The 14,451-nt window shown below is 39.4% G+C and overlaps 1 protein-coding gene across 3 annotated transcripts in view; it reads right to left on the bottom strand.

Annotated features, from left to right (window-relative positions):
- Positions 1-4,683: 4,683 nt before the first annotated feature.
- arhgef10la (Rho guanine nucleotide exchange factor (GEF) 10-like a) overlaps positions 4,684-14,451 on the bottom strand; it is a 221,883-nt gene continuing 212,115 nt past the window's right edge. For all 3 annotated transcript variants that reach the window (XM_072665387.1, XM_072665388.1, XM_072665389.1), the window contains 2 exons: positions 10,873-10,995; positions 4,684-10,355 (listed from right to left, as the gene is read on the bottom strand). In XM_072665387.1, the coding sequence (XP_072521488.1) occupies positions 9,811-10,355; positions 10,873-10,995 (668 nt within the window). In that variant the 3' untranslated portion in view covers positions 4,684-9,810. The remainder of the gene's footprint in view (positions 10,356-10,872; positions 10,996-14,451) is intronic.

The raw sequence follows: 14,451 nt of genomic DNA, 5'->3' as shown, positions 1-14,451 counted from the left end.
TATTGATGATATCGGACTGAAATCAATGCCTACACGTTGGGGAATGGGGGAAGCATTTTTTAAAAACAATCCAATCATTTCCTTCTAATAACCTAAGATAAACACATTATGTTTAATGAAGTGGGATTTGATTCTGCCTGTAAAGCATCCGTACCGAGTTAAAGCCACTTCAGTTGTTTCAGGGGCATAGTGATGAGGCTTTGCCAAGATCTTTTGGGAATTGAAATAACACAATATTGTTTTCTGTTTGTTTTTAATAAAAGGTTTTGAAAGAAAAATTATAGCAGTGATATAAAGTCTGTTGTTAAAGTTCTGTGCAGTAGACATGGAGCGTAGCCAGACACGCCTACTCATTTAGTAGATTTGCCCCATTCTCCTAGATCAAATTACAGCACCAGAGCTCAGCTATGTTTGCCGCTGAGATGAACCGCTTACATTAACTGGCTGGCAACTAACAACTAATTAGATCACACTAACAGTAGAACTAGAAAGCTTCTAGCTATTCACTTTTTTTTTCTACAGGTGAACTTACCGCTTACTGAGCATACCGTCAGTGCACAGCACTTATTTTCGTAATGGCAGTCGTTTGCATACTTCAAACACTGACATTTGTGATGAAATTGCAGGAACAACTTTGCTGACTCTTGTTTGTAAAATCAAAATCTGCATAGTAGAACGATGAACCTCTACTCCCATGTCAACTAAACCTTCCTGTAGGTCTTTTGCTGTCACATGGGAGTTTACTTTGCCTTTCTGGTCAGCATGTGAGTAGTTATATCTGATTTTGCCTAGAAGAGGCAGTTTTGCTTACTGATTGGCTGAGTGAGTAAGTGACTGACTGACTGACCTTATTTGCAAGAACTGCCTCTTGATTGCCTTGAAGAGACATTTGACAGTCTGATGATAACATTTTGTCACAAAGCTAATAAGTATACATGCTGCATTATGCTCGCTAATGTCGCTTCCACCAGCCTTGCCCAGAATCACTACTGTTGCAACAGGATATATTCATGAGGTCCTGGGCCCTTCTACATCTTTAGACTCTGAGGGCAGGGCTTCAGTCCTTTACTAGACAGGCTCATATGAAATGGTACATGAAGCAAAATTGCTGTCAAATTAAGGAGCAGATATTTTGGTCCCAAACTCCCCATTGTTGAAAGGCCATTGACGGTTCTATGCAGCCAAAGGCAGCCCGGCAAAAATAGGCTTGCCTGTATTTTTTCTTGTTTTTAGTCTCTTAGTCTCTTTACTTCAGTAGAACAGGAGAAGTTCTTTGATATATTTGTGTAGCCTTCATTGCTTTGTAGGCTTTAGTTAGCTTCATTTTAAGGTTGTCAGTCAGCTGCTTATACCAGGTTTGAAGAGTCAGAAAATGTATTACTCTCTGAAATGATCATCAGCTAACAATTCCAAAGAACAATTCTTGACCTGCTTAATCAGTCCTAAAGAGCCTACTGAGACTCTGAGACTCAACTGATCTATGTATGTATCTATTCATCCATCTATCCAGTCATCTACTGGTTATCATGTTAATTGTGGCCTCCCAATACCTCACTGCAATACAATGCGTGGTGGATTTATGGTCCTGTTAATGATACCATTGCCTTGGTCAAAGAGCCATAGATCACATATTTCTTCAGAAATATTCAGAAATATATTACTTCAGAAACTGACCCCTTTGAAGCTGTGTATGGGCTTATCTCAGTGCAAGATGTCGATTAATGCACTCTACTTATCCTCTGCCTTTTATTGTAAACAGCATGTAATCGTAGGGCTTTGCTTCTCGGCAGGGTAAGCCAGAACAAGAGAAAAAAACATCAACTGGCGAAATATGACGTTCAGCAGGTTTCAGCAGTAAGCAGTATGTGGGTTCTATCACTCTGTATGGGCATTATCACAACATGCTTTGCTTGGAGATTGAAATTAGTCTACAGTCACATGTACATCAAAAGAATAAGTTAAAAAAAACAAACAAAAAAAACCCCCAGAAAAACCAGATCCACAACTGTGCAGGACTTGTAAGACCACTGAAATTGTCATGATCAAATAAACAGCACTTAAAGCTTTCATCTTTCAGAGAGAGGAGAAAATGAAGCTCCACTCTCGCTTCAGATCTGAAAACATCCACAGGTGTCTGTGTCTGTCCTTCCACAAAGACTACTCTACACTGTGGGTCTGAAAGGATGTGGAGCTGATCAGGAAGCTCTCACTGAGAAAATGAAACCGACCAAAAAAACATTTGCAAATGAAACACAGGAGCCGCTGGTCCCATGGTTCATTTAACGTTTCCATGAAGGGGTGTACCTGGTTTGGAACAGCGTTTAGGGAGGTGGTATGAGTCGAACTGACATCCACACAGATGCCCAGAGCCAGGGTTTTCCAACAGAACATTGCTCAGAGCACCACACTTCCTCTACTGGATGGATTTCTTCCCTCAGTGCATACAGATGTATACATCATGTTGGGAAGCAACGCCATCTCTATAAAATGAACCTGTAAATCATATGTTAGACAGCGATATGTGCATAAATGAAATACATAACCTAGAACAAAATGGTTTGTTCCTACATTTGCAGTAAGTGGTTGTAAATGAGTTAAGCTCCTGCTGATTCTCCTGCAGTTTTATTGCAGCTCTAATCAGATCCTCCTGATTCTCCCATTCTGGAGCTCCTGAAGGCTCCATCAACTCAATCAGGTGTGTTACATTAGGAGTGTGGAATGAATTAAAAACTGCTCATTGTGAGGAACTGTTCTCCACTAAGAGTGTAAAGAAGGCAAGAGAATGAGTACAGAGCTGAAAAACTCAAAAATGGAATACTCTGGAACAACCCCTTTCTCTAGGTTTCATTGGTAAAGGTAAATGTTCTTTGGTACGCAAAATGTTCATAGAAACATAAAAACTTTATATATATATATATATATATATATATATATATATATATATATATATATATATACATACATGTTTAAGTGGCCTGATTAAACTGCTCTTCTCCATGATGGAGAAAATGATGTATAAAGTTATATATAGGACTTCATAAAATGTTTCTATGGCTATGTGCAGACTGCCAGGCTAAATCAGATTTTTGGCATATCTAGATTATATCCAGATTGATTTTTGATAGTCTGGACAGCAAACAACAACATGAAATCTGATTTTTGCAAATCTGATCCAAACAACATTTGAAGGTGGTTTGAAATGGGATCACAATCGAATTAGTAGGACGCTCTAGGCGCTCAAAACAGATTGCAAACTTTATTTTTTGCGTCACTTGCAAAGCGACAGACAATAACTACATCAAATCCAGAGCTACCTCCATCTTTTCTTTTACCACGCATATAAGCAGCTCGTTACTGCCTACGTCGTTACCACAGGAACCCATGCACATAGGCTTTTGATGTCCAGACATGCAAATCTCATCTGATCACTTATAAATAACACTGTGGACCAACATCTAAACAGATATGATTCGAAAAAACAAAATCCTGTGTCCTCGTGAAACAAATCCCCTGTCTACTACATTATATATACCATGTATACTGCTGTAGGAACAAAAACATATTTCCAAAATGGGAACAGGGAAAGAAAATAAAACATAAATTTTAAATGTTAATGTAAAAACATTGTAAAAACTGAAATGTTAAGTGAACATTTATTCCAAAAGTATTTTGGATGATTTCTATTGGTTTATTCATCATGAAATGTTGAAACATTGAAACATTGAAACATGAAACATTTGACTAGGTTAGACCAGCATGAATTCCATGTTCATATAAAATGATCTTAAATGGTGTGTTAAAATGCTGTTTGTTCTAGCAGGGCAGTGTAACAGGCTAATGTTTTTTTGTAATGTCAAAATGGAGTATTTGAGAAGGTTTCATTAGGTCAATTAGAATTTCAGATGTAGCTTACAAGTTATTGTGATTATTGAATACTATTAGTTCTAAAATACTACATTTTACTCATTTAGCAGCAGGAAGGGAAGTGTAGACAACACAGTGTCTAATCATACAGCAGTCCAAGCTCATCCACATATAATATAATAATAATATAATGGCGATTGTTTTGCCTTCAAATGTTTCTTCACTTCCAGCTGGAGGGCCTTATTTACACTGGACAGTGAATTCCTTTCTTTTTGCTCTTTTTGCAAAATGAAGTGCTTGAATTTTCAATTTGGTAAATACATTTTTACAGCCATGCAGAAAAGGCAAGCTTAAGATTGTGATCTGGGGGCGCTGCTACATTCAAATAGCTGTGTGTGTCATTGAAAAAAAAAGTTGTGATGATCAACAGCAGCAGCATCTCACAAAAACACTCGCTCACTCGACTAGAAACAAACATGGTAAGAGTACTGATGCTTTTTAGGCTTTAATGTCATCCTGCAAGTAATTATCTTCATCTATGTACATTTATGTACTTTTTCACTGTAACTGTAATGGATTACAGTTTTTAATATCCTGATAACGCAATGCCATTACACGTATTCCGTTACCACCCAACCCTGAGCGTTAGGTCATTATTATGCAAGGCGTATGAAGGTGCTGTCCAGCCTTATGAGTGAATCTTTCAGTAAAGTGTTTTACTTAAAGCAATTTTTTACTTTGAAAAAGACATTGCTTGCATCTATAGCTTTAGGGCTGTAGTGTATTTGTTAATCATGTCTAAAAACAGAAGAAGTGTTTACATTCATTTATTATTGTAACAATGAATATGTTAGATCAAACATCAAGAAATCCAGTCTTCTAAGCCAATATGAATATCAACCTTACAAAAACAGAAAAAGATACTGGGTACGAACATGAACACAGTTTACAACAGTCTTTTAGTGTTTAAAAACGTCTTTTAAGATGTCTCTATTTCAAGTAGCTGCTCTTTTGCATGAGATTTGAGACAGATATTTAGTGCTCATGAATCTAAGAGCGGGTAATATGGCCAATCAGATCCATGTTACTATACAAAAATAACATGACAGTGGCACACCACTGCTTCTTTTGTTTTACAGGCTCTGTGCCAGTGCTCTAGAGATACTGATACTGACACCACTGACGTGCTCAAGAAAGCAATATAATTTATTAGAATAATATTTACTGTCATATTGCCTACCCCTATATTCATTGGATTCTATGAAGTCTATAATACAGGCTACATAAATGCTAAAATGCAAGTAATACAAAACACATTGAGACAACTTAGTAGTACCAGAACATCATAAGAGACAGTTATACATTCTCAGTATTGCCATAATGTGAAAGACATATTACAATAACCGCTCTGACCCGCACACTACATCTAGATATATTGCTAAGGCTGTGAGAGTGTGTTATTTCCTCAGTAATTTATCTCGACTTTTTAGCCTCCAACCACCATCACCTCTCTTCAGTCTGCATGGACTGAAAAGGCGCACCATTGTGTTTGCATGGCTCAGTAGCATCTTTAATGGAAGTTACTGTGAAAGGAGCTCAGGGCATAACTATATGAAAAACAGTACATCATAAATCCTATAGAGAAAAGAAGAAAGAAAAAGAAAAACGTTCACAAAATCCCTTTTTATGCCAGAGTGTTTTTCCTATTATACAGAGTACTTCCTATCAAACAAAATATTGTTAGAATTCCAAGTAAACCATAATCCTCTGACATTAGCCACAAATAAGTAGTTTTGCTGGCATCAGATGTATTATTGAAAGGCAAGTTTAGGCAGAGGCACCTAACAGGTTAAAATGCAACATGGATTTCTGTATAGCTAAACAAGTTCAAGCAGGTCATGCTTTTGGTCGTCTTCTCATATGCATATACCTACATCATCTGTGAACTTTAAGGGCAATCTGACATATGTCTCCACATTCACCCTGTTTTTTGTACCATCAGGGTTTTAATCACTGGTTTGTGTGTGTAGATCACAAGAATTTAACATTCTTCCACTCCTAAAGGGGTTACTCTTAAAGGGGGTTTTTCAACAATTCTTTAGTACCTTAAACAACCACATGACTGCCTAAATGGTTCTTTCCCTGGTTAGAGTGGTTAGAGAGAAAAACTTCTCTACAATTGTGGTCAGAAGTTTATATACACTTATCAAAGACATAAATGTCATGCTGATATTGAACTTCCAATTATTTCTTTAAACTGTATGTTTTTTTACAGTTAAAATTATACATCCATGGTCAAATAAACATACATCCCCTTTGATTATGAATTCAGTGGTGCTTAAAGGTCTAAGAGCACTGTTAGGCAGGTGGGTGGTAGCATCATGCTCTGGGGCTCTTTAGGAACTGGTACATGGCACGAAGTGGATGGAATAATGAAGAGGGAGGACTATCTCAGAATTCCTCAGAATAACCTCAAATCATCAGCTAGATAGTTCAAACTTCAAAATCAAAGGTGGCCTGCAACAATTTTTTATCTATCTATTTACCAACTCAGTTGGCCTAATATCCAACCAGAATTCTGGCGGAGGCTTGATGGCTACTGGTCCAGGTGCAACTTGATCTAACAGACATTTAACTAGTGATGTCCCAATCAGATTTCAATCCGAGTGTCTTAATGCTGAGTATCAGCCATTTCCAATCTTTGTATTTGCATAAATAATACAGCCACACCGTTTAGATAAGATGTGCTTATTATATTTTACAAAAAAATAATATTGATGTATGTCTATTTTTTACCATGTGCTCAGAAATCTCTTAAATTAAAAATAGTTTTTTGTCAAATCTTTAATTTAATTTTCTATGTGTCACTTAGGTTAAAGCTAGTCTGTTACAGTTAACTCTATAGTTTGAGAAGAAAACATAAATGATCGAACTGTGCTCCACCGTCAGTGTTAATTGTAGTTGCTCAACATAAGGCATTAGACTTCAGTACAAATTAGGCTTAATATAGAAGCTGTATTACATTTTACCATTACCATACATAATTTTAATTATGTTTTCGTTCATTCACATTGTCTCTTGTTTCTGGGAAGGATGTGCTGTCCTCCTAGTGCTGTCCTAATTAGTGTTGTTTTCTTATATACTTACAGATTACAGTTTTCTATTTTAAAAATCTTTTTTGCCTTTTACATTAATTACTCTCTAATACTGCTGTTAAAACATCTAAAGATGATTATTACACATGGGCCAGTAGATGATTGCATTAACAGCAGATCTTTCTTATTCTTATTCTTATTAGACACTGCATGATAGATAAGCTTTCTTCAACATGGGAAAACAATCTAGAGCTTTCTAAGCTTTTGAAAATAACGAAAAGCCTATGTAAACCTTTCCTACAAATGCTGCCTATTATTTCAGGGTGGAAGAATTATAGTGAGTGATAAACATGATTCGTACACACCACAAAGTGGTCACATTGGAACACCTAGCTGAAAAAGTTGAAAAGTTTCACCCATTGTCACAGCAATTTTAGGTCTGTCAGATGTTGTATATTGAAATTTTACTTACAGGTTTCTGTCACTTTCCTGCTGACCTGCACAAAACTGACACAAAAACAGACCCAAACACAGAATAGTGAGCTCTCTTTACCAACAGTCAGAGGCTGAGAAAGGACTTTCGGCAAAGCATGGAAACCCCTTTTCACTTTGCCTTTCACCCCTTACTGATAGGATTTCACTGAACGCAGGGGAATAAAATAGAACCCTTCCCGCAGCTCTGTGGCATGGCAAATTCCAAAGAAAACGATTCACTTGAGGATGACCCAACGGTGGCCGTAAGGATATATTGCACATTTTGAGTAGAGCTGACCGCGTGTGAGGGTAGAGCTTAATGTATTCATAGACACTAAACACATAATCTGAGGGTTTACAGTGAAGGAAGGATGAATCACGGAGGGCATTTTGGTCCTAGAACACTCTGACTGCCAGTGTGATGACCTGTAAATTGTAAATGTAGTATGTAGCGTCTCTCATATAACAGCTTCCATCACTCTCAAAACATATGTGCTAAAAAGTGTATCTTTTATTTCTTTTTTAATAAATTTTGCACTAATATGGGCATGTGTGCTGATGCAGATATGTGACATTTGTGAGGATGTAACCACTTTTGTATATGTAGTCATTGTGACACATTGTAATGTGCCACAGGAAGTGTAGGGGGCAATGTGGCTTCTGTTGTAACAATAGAAGAAAAAAGTGCAACAAATGCGCTAAATAACAGGAAGGGATAAAATAAGAGGGAATAACATGGAGAAGGTCCCATTAAACCTCACTGCCAGAATTATGACCTGTAGACTTTGGTACACTGTTTGTAAAAAAATTAATAACTCTACAGGCTACTATGTGTTTTTCTGGTACTTTATAGGGATGTACCAATATAGTAATGTGACATGTTTCATGCCATAAATACGTCTTTGTTCATTGTAGTTACTGTAAAGCAAAAATCATTGTGACAAATTGCAATGTGCCACAGGAAGTATAGGGGGCGATGTGGCTTTTACAGGAGATGAATTTGGTCCTGTATAAAGTCTCACTGCCAGAATTGTGACCAGTAAGCTTTTGTAAGAACGTACACCAGTTTGATTTGTAGAATAATTAAATTGCTTTATGGAGCTTTATGCTTTAATGGAGGTCATGGACATGGCAAAGTGTGACTTCAAAGACATAAGCACTTCAGTCTTCATGTAATGTGTTGCAGATGCACTAGCAGTCAAAAGGAATGGCTCTGATGCTGTTTTTTATGATCACTGATGCCAGAAAATCAAAAGGGAAAATAAAAACAGACACTAACTGAATGCCTCTTGTGGTCTTGACTGCCTCAGATCGCGTTACTATATCCTGTTAATGGTCTAAAGCAGTGGTTTCAAACTCTGTTCATGGAGGACCCTGTGACCCTGTAATTAGCTAATTAACCAGTCTTTTCTGAGTTAAAAGTGGTGTGTTAGAGCAGGAAACCACTGAAATATGTAGGACAGTGGGTACTTCAGGACCATTGTTGGAAACACTACATGTCCCTTGTAGCGAATGCATTCAGCTAGTTTAAAATGCACCCATTCCTGACACAGATGTGCGAATGCACAAACACAGCTTGTCTTATCTTTGTAGAGAAGTCTTGCCAATAGAATAGGACTCTCTGGAGCAAATAACCATTAACCTATTGGCATCATTACTAATGCCAGGCATGGGCTAAAGGAGTATAAAGACCCCAGCATTGAGCTGTGAAGCAGTGGAACTGTGTTCTCTGGAATGATAAGATGGGGAGTTGGGGATAAGGTGGGGTGAATGCAATCATATCCTCAAAGCAATGCTCTAATATCAAGTAGAAAGCCTTTTTTCTGGACACCAGAAACAGTTAGTCCAACAAAAGCAGGATAAACTTTTTTTAATATCCTTGATTATGGAAAAAACAATGAATGAGCAACTGTCCCAATCCTTTGAGTCTCTATAAGGTCTCTCAATGGTATTTTAATCATATCATAGACTCAAATCACTTGGTGTGGCATGTCATGTTTTTGGCTGTCCATCAAGATAGAAGGTGTAGATACCCTCAAAGACAACCAAAAAGCTATAACATCAGTGTATGACATTAGTACATCTGAACCATTCCTTTTGTATTTCCTTTTTTCCATCTTACTCATTCCCTGTATATTCAGTCATTTGTTGGCCTGTTAAACGGCAACTGTATTTGTAACTCATTGAAAACTCAATAAAGAAATGTTAACATCAGTTTTGAGAGTGATCAATTGAAGCAGACTGAGCAAAAGACAGAGAGTCAATGCTGATTTTTCTTTCAGTCTGTTCCTTTAGCTACAAGGAGAGCTGCACAGGTTGAGATGATGTAAAGGTCCGCCCAACTCAAATACTGTCTGCTATGCCACACTGCCATATTTCAGACAGTGAGAGGCAGTTGCCAGACCATGAGGGTACTCTCTGTGGACTCCATTGCACCCCCTGCTGAGACCTCCTTTAGTCTCCTAAAGCCCTTTCCCCCAGAAATAACAGCGGCAGAAGTGACCCTGTCCCTCCTCGGGCCATCCCGCTCGCAAGGACGCCCCCTCACCCACATGTCTGGGTCATCGCTGAGCTCATAGATGGATCCGTCCTCCAGGCTGTGTTCCAGGGACTCCAGAGATGAATCCGAGGCTTCATCGCCCCGAGCTGTCAGTGGACGCCCAGGAAGTCCTGTGGTGGAGCGGAGGCGGTATTGTAGCAGCAGGCCACGCCCCTTTCCCTTTCCCTCTCCTACAGAGGAGCTGCTGGACTGCTGCAGGGACTCCTGTGAGGAAGAGTCGCTGCGCTCCTCCCCTCCGAAGGCAGAGTCAGGACCTTCCACCATAGAGTCGCGCTTCAGAAGATCTGGTGACAAAGTGCTGGAGGTGGCTACAAGGAAGTCCACTGGACCACAGTGACTGTTCAGGGAGGTCATACCTTTTCCTACAGCACAGATGAAGCAGGCGAGATGAGTTTAGTCAAACTGTCATAATGCAGAAGAAGATTTAGGTGTCATGAAATAAAAACCAGATGCTACTGTTAGAGGTTTGGTTCCATATTTCATGTGCTTGGGAACAACATCCTTGTACTGCATTACTGCAGCTATCCAACTTCCAATTTTCAAGTTCAGGATTCAGTAGCATTCTCATTTGTCAACTCCTCCTCAAATGTTCACAATATAAATGACTCCTGCTGTGTTTAAAGGATTTCCCCACTTTCCCTAGTGTTACACACCTGATCCAACCAAACATGTAATTAACAATCCCCTCTTAAGTTGTAATGGGCGTGTTTGATTAGCTCTAAAATCTGCAGAGCACACTGGTCTACTAGATACTGCAACAGGTTTTGCTCCACAGATCTGATTGTGTGATTATTGTCCTACTGTTAGCATCTACACCTCACTTTATTTAGAAAAGCTCCCAGAAGCAGATGACTGTATGGGCAATGTGCACCTATGTACCTGTTATCTTGGGAATGCCCTCCAGCTTGGGCACAGGCAGAGTCACGATGATGCCCTGGGCCGTGCCCACCCACAACAACCCCTGGCAGATTAGCAGACAGGTCACTCTCATGCTCTTCTGACCTAGAAAGAGAAATGCAAACACTCTTGGTGAAAGGACAAAAAAAGAAAATCTCACTGCTGTCTGGAAGATACAGCTGACGGCTTTATCCTTTGCAAGAAACACTAGCTGCTTCACTCTGCACCAGGCAGCTTTTGTCTTTGCAAGGCAGCAACTTCTTTTCCCCTCCAGTGGGAAATTGATTGAGAACAAAAGTGTGCTTTTTCCTCCCGTTTAAACAGACTCCGTATCTGCTATGGCTGGCATTGTTGCTTTGTACAGATAGGAAGTCCTGCTCTCCACTGATTATCCACCTTTGGCCCATTCACTGTATTATTCAGCAGGCTGATTATAATGACATTTTGCATTGTTTATTCCTTGTTCTGGCTCGCTAAGCCTTAAGCCGTGAAAAGGCATGGAAGCATTATGCAATTATTTGCACAAGATGTACTTTGTAGACGATTCTCCTCATGCTGCCTTACACCCATGGCTTGTGTTCCTTAGATACCTGGAAACCACCTTAATCTCAAACAACTGCAACTGCTTCCTTAACCCCTTAACGCAGAAAGGCTTATTACATTCTAAGGCGTATTATTCAGTAACTACAGGGACTTCTGTATAAACTGGTGAAGCTATTCTATGGCAACAGAAGTTTGTCATAATACTTTCAAGTCTGATTAAGGGGTTAACTAAAGAAGTAAAAGACTACGATGGAAGAAAGGCTCTTTTATGACTTTCCTAAGCCAAGCCTACATAGTGATTGTATGTCATGCACAAATTATAGTGTGTGCTTTGCATGAGCAACCAGAGAGCACCTAATTGATTCTTTTTCACAGCACGTTGTGGTTGGGAAGCGATGTGCTTTGGCATAATGTGTAAATGAAGCATTTCCAGTATGCTAGTTAGCCAGCAGGAGAGCACAGAAGGTCAGGGAAGAGCATTAGCAGAGAAATGGCACTTGCAGGAGTCCCATCTTCCAAATGTCAGCTGTCCAGTTTACATGTAGCTCTTTATAAAACTGTGTTTGAGAGTAAGCACAATACTCACTCTACAAACTACAATGCTATCACTACGGGCGTGTTCTTATGGCTATGGGAACAGAACACAAATCCAGATCCCTGAGCTACTGGAAGAAAAGGAACAGCTTAAGATCAAGTAGAATTGCATGTTTCAAAAAGTAGTCTGCTGCAGAAGCAAGATCTAAAGTACAGAACCAAGACTCAACATAATCTATGGGATCTGGCATGAAATAAATGTTTCTCTATGATATCTTGCAAAGATCCTCTAAAGCTGGACTTCTTGCACCCCAAGGATATGGCTAATTTAAGCGATTAGCAAAGGAGAAGCAGTTGCTCCACTACTTTTTTAAACTTCTCACTTGTTTACCACATCAGAAAGTCCCAGTTGAGGGGAGAAGTGTATAAAATGCTGTGGACATTAGAGACGCTGAGGAGGAATCTGTTGGATCAGCAGGCCACTGGTAATAACCACAACTTTTACAAGATGCCATCTGTTGACTAATAGGAATGTTCTCTGGTTCACTTCATTCTGGGAAGTTGGATCAACCACTACCCAGGCTTGGTTACCTCACCTGGTACACATATATACCGTCATGGGAAAAAAGAAAGCACACCCCATTTGAATTCTATGGGTTTACATATCAGGACAAAAAACTGGACCAAAAAATAAATAAAAACAAAAGAAAAAAAGAAAAACACATGGTACTTAGCAGTTCTTAAAATGAAATAAAATGCAACCTCATAGGAATAACAACCTCACTGTGCCATTATTTATTTAACAAAAACAGAAAAAAAGTAAAATAAATTGGTACACTGTGGCGATGAGGAGGCAGGAGCGAGACGTGGGCCTGCCCATGGTGTCACTCTACACTGCTCTGATGCTGTGCACCTGTGGCTTTTCAGTTCATAAAGGTTTAAGAGTCACTTGAGCCTTGTGTTTGTGTTGTTTCTGAGCCTCACTGCCTACCGGGTCACGGTGGGCACAGCCCTTTCCCCAGGGGTACGCCACAAAACACTTCCTCGTTTTTCACTAATTAAGAGGGTGGGTTGCTGACAGGTGCTGCTAACCAACTGCTCTTGATTAACAGACCATCAGCAAGTGTGACCACAACTATAAAAGCAAAGTGTTGGTAGTTTGCTGGTCTGGAGCATTCAGGTGTGCCAAGGAAGAAAGACATCAGCTAAGGTATTAAAAAAGCAATTGCTGCTGCCCATCAATCTGGGAAGGGGTAATAAGGATTATTTAAACAATTTGAAGTTGAGCATTCCACAGTGAGAAAGATTCATAAGTGCAAAACTTTAAAAAAAGACCCACCCGTCCCAGCAAAATCACCCCAAAGTCAGACCGTACAACGCTCATAAAAACTGCCAGAGCTACATCTCAGACTCTATAGGCTTGAGTTAGAATGTTCAAGTTTATGACAGTACAAATGGGAAAAACTGAACAAGCATGGTTTGTTTGGAAGGGTTGAAAGCCTCTTCTTTATTTTTAAGGATTACGTTTGCAAAGTTGCATCTGAACAAACCACAAGACTTCTGGAACATGATCCTTTGGACAGGTAGGATCAAACTGGAGATGTTTGGCCATATTGCACAGCACCTTGTTGGCTGAAAACACTTAGCAGATATCACATATCAACAAAGCATATCTGAACAAACACCCCATAACAGTCAAGCACGGTGAAGGGGTGATGATTTGTGCTTGTTTTGCAGCCACAGGACCTGGGCACTTTACAGTAACAGAGTCAACCATGAACTTCTCTGTATACCAAGGTATTCTAAAGTCAAATGTAAGGTCATCTTTTCAACTGCTAAAGCTTGACTAAAATTGCAACAGGACAATGACCCAGTCAAAGTCCAGAACTCAGCCCAACTGAAATGCTGGGGTAGGACCTTAACAGAGCTGTGCATAAACAAATGCTCACAAACCACAATGAACTGAAGCAACACTGCGAAGAAGAGTGGGCCAGAAATCCTCCAGAACGATGTGAGAGACTGATATAGAAAACCCTTACTTCACGTTATGGCTGCTAAAGGTAGTTTTACATATACTTCATTTTTCACATATGGCTTCTCCATTTTCACCGATTTTTTGTTAAATATATAAGGACACTGTGTAATACAACTATACATGCACTGTTCACTTCAGCAAGATCAACTGCTAGTTATACTCTAGCTTTCCCAGTCGCAAGGCTTCTCATTCAACCCTCAACCAAAAGAACTGGCCTTTTTCTTCTCCAAGTGTCTTCTGAAATCCAACAGAAAGCTTGATCAGAAAAGTTCTTTCTTCTGCAGTTGTGAAGCATTCTGCGATTTCTTTTGTTCTTTGTTTTTCCAGAAACTTAATAGGACCTGGCTGAGGCAGAAGACCTGTTGACAGTAACCTTCTCTGGCCAGTTGTTGATTTACTCTTTCACTCCCCCCCCCCCCCCTCCCAGTTTCTCTTTTGCAGTCTGCTTG

Source organism: Salminus brasiliensis, chromosome 21, assembly GCF_030463535.1.
Source record: "Salminus brasiliensis chromosome 21, fSalBra1.hap2, whole genome shotgun sequence".
Taxonomy (NCBI): Eukaryota; Metazoa; Chordata; class Actinopteri; order Characiformes; family Bryconidae; genus Salminus; species Salminus brasiliensis.
The sequence above is the reverse complement of the archived record's forward strand: the minus strand, read 5'-3'. Positions and strand labels throughout refer to the sequence as shown.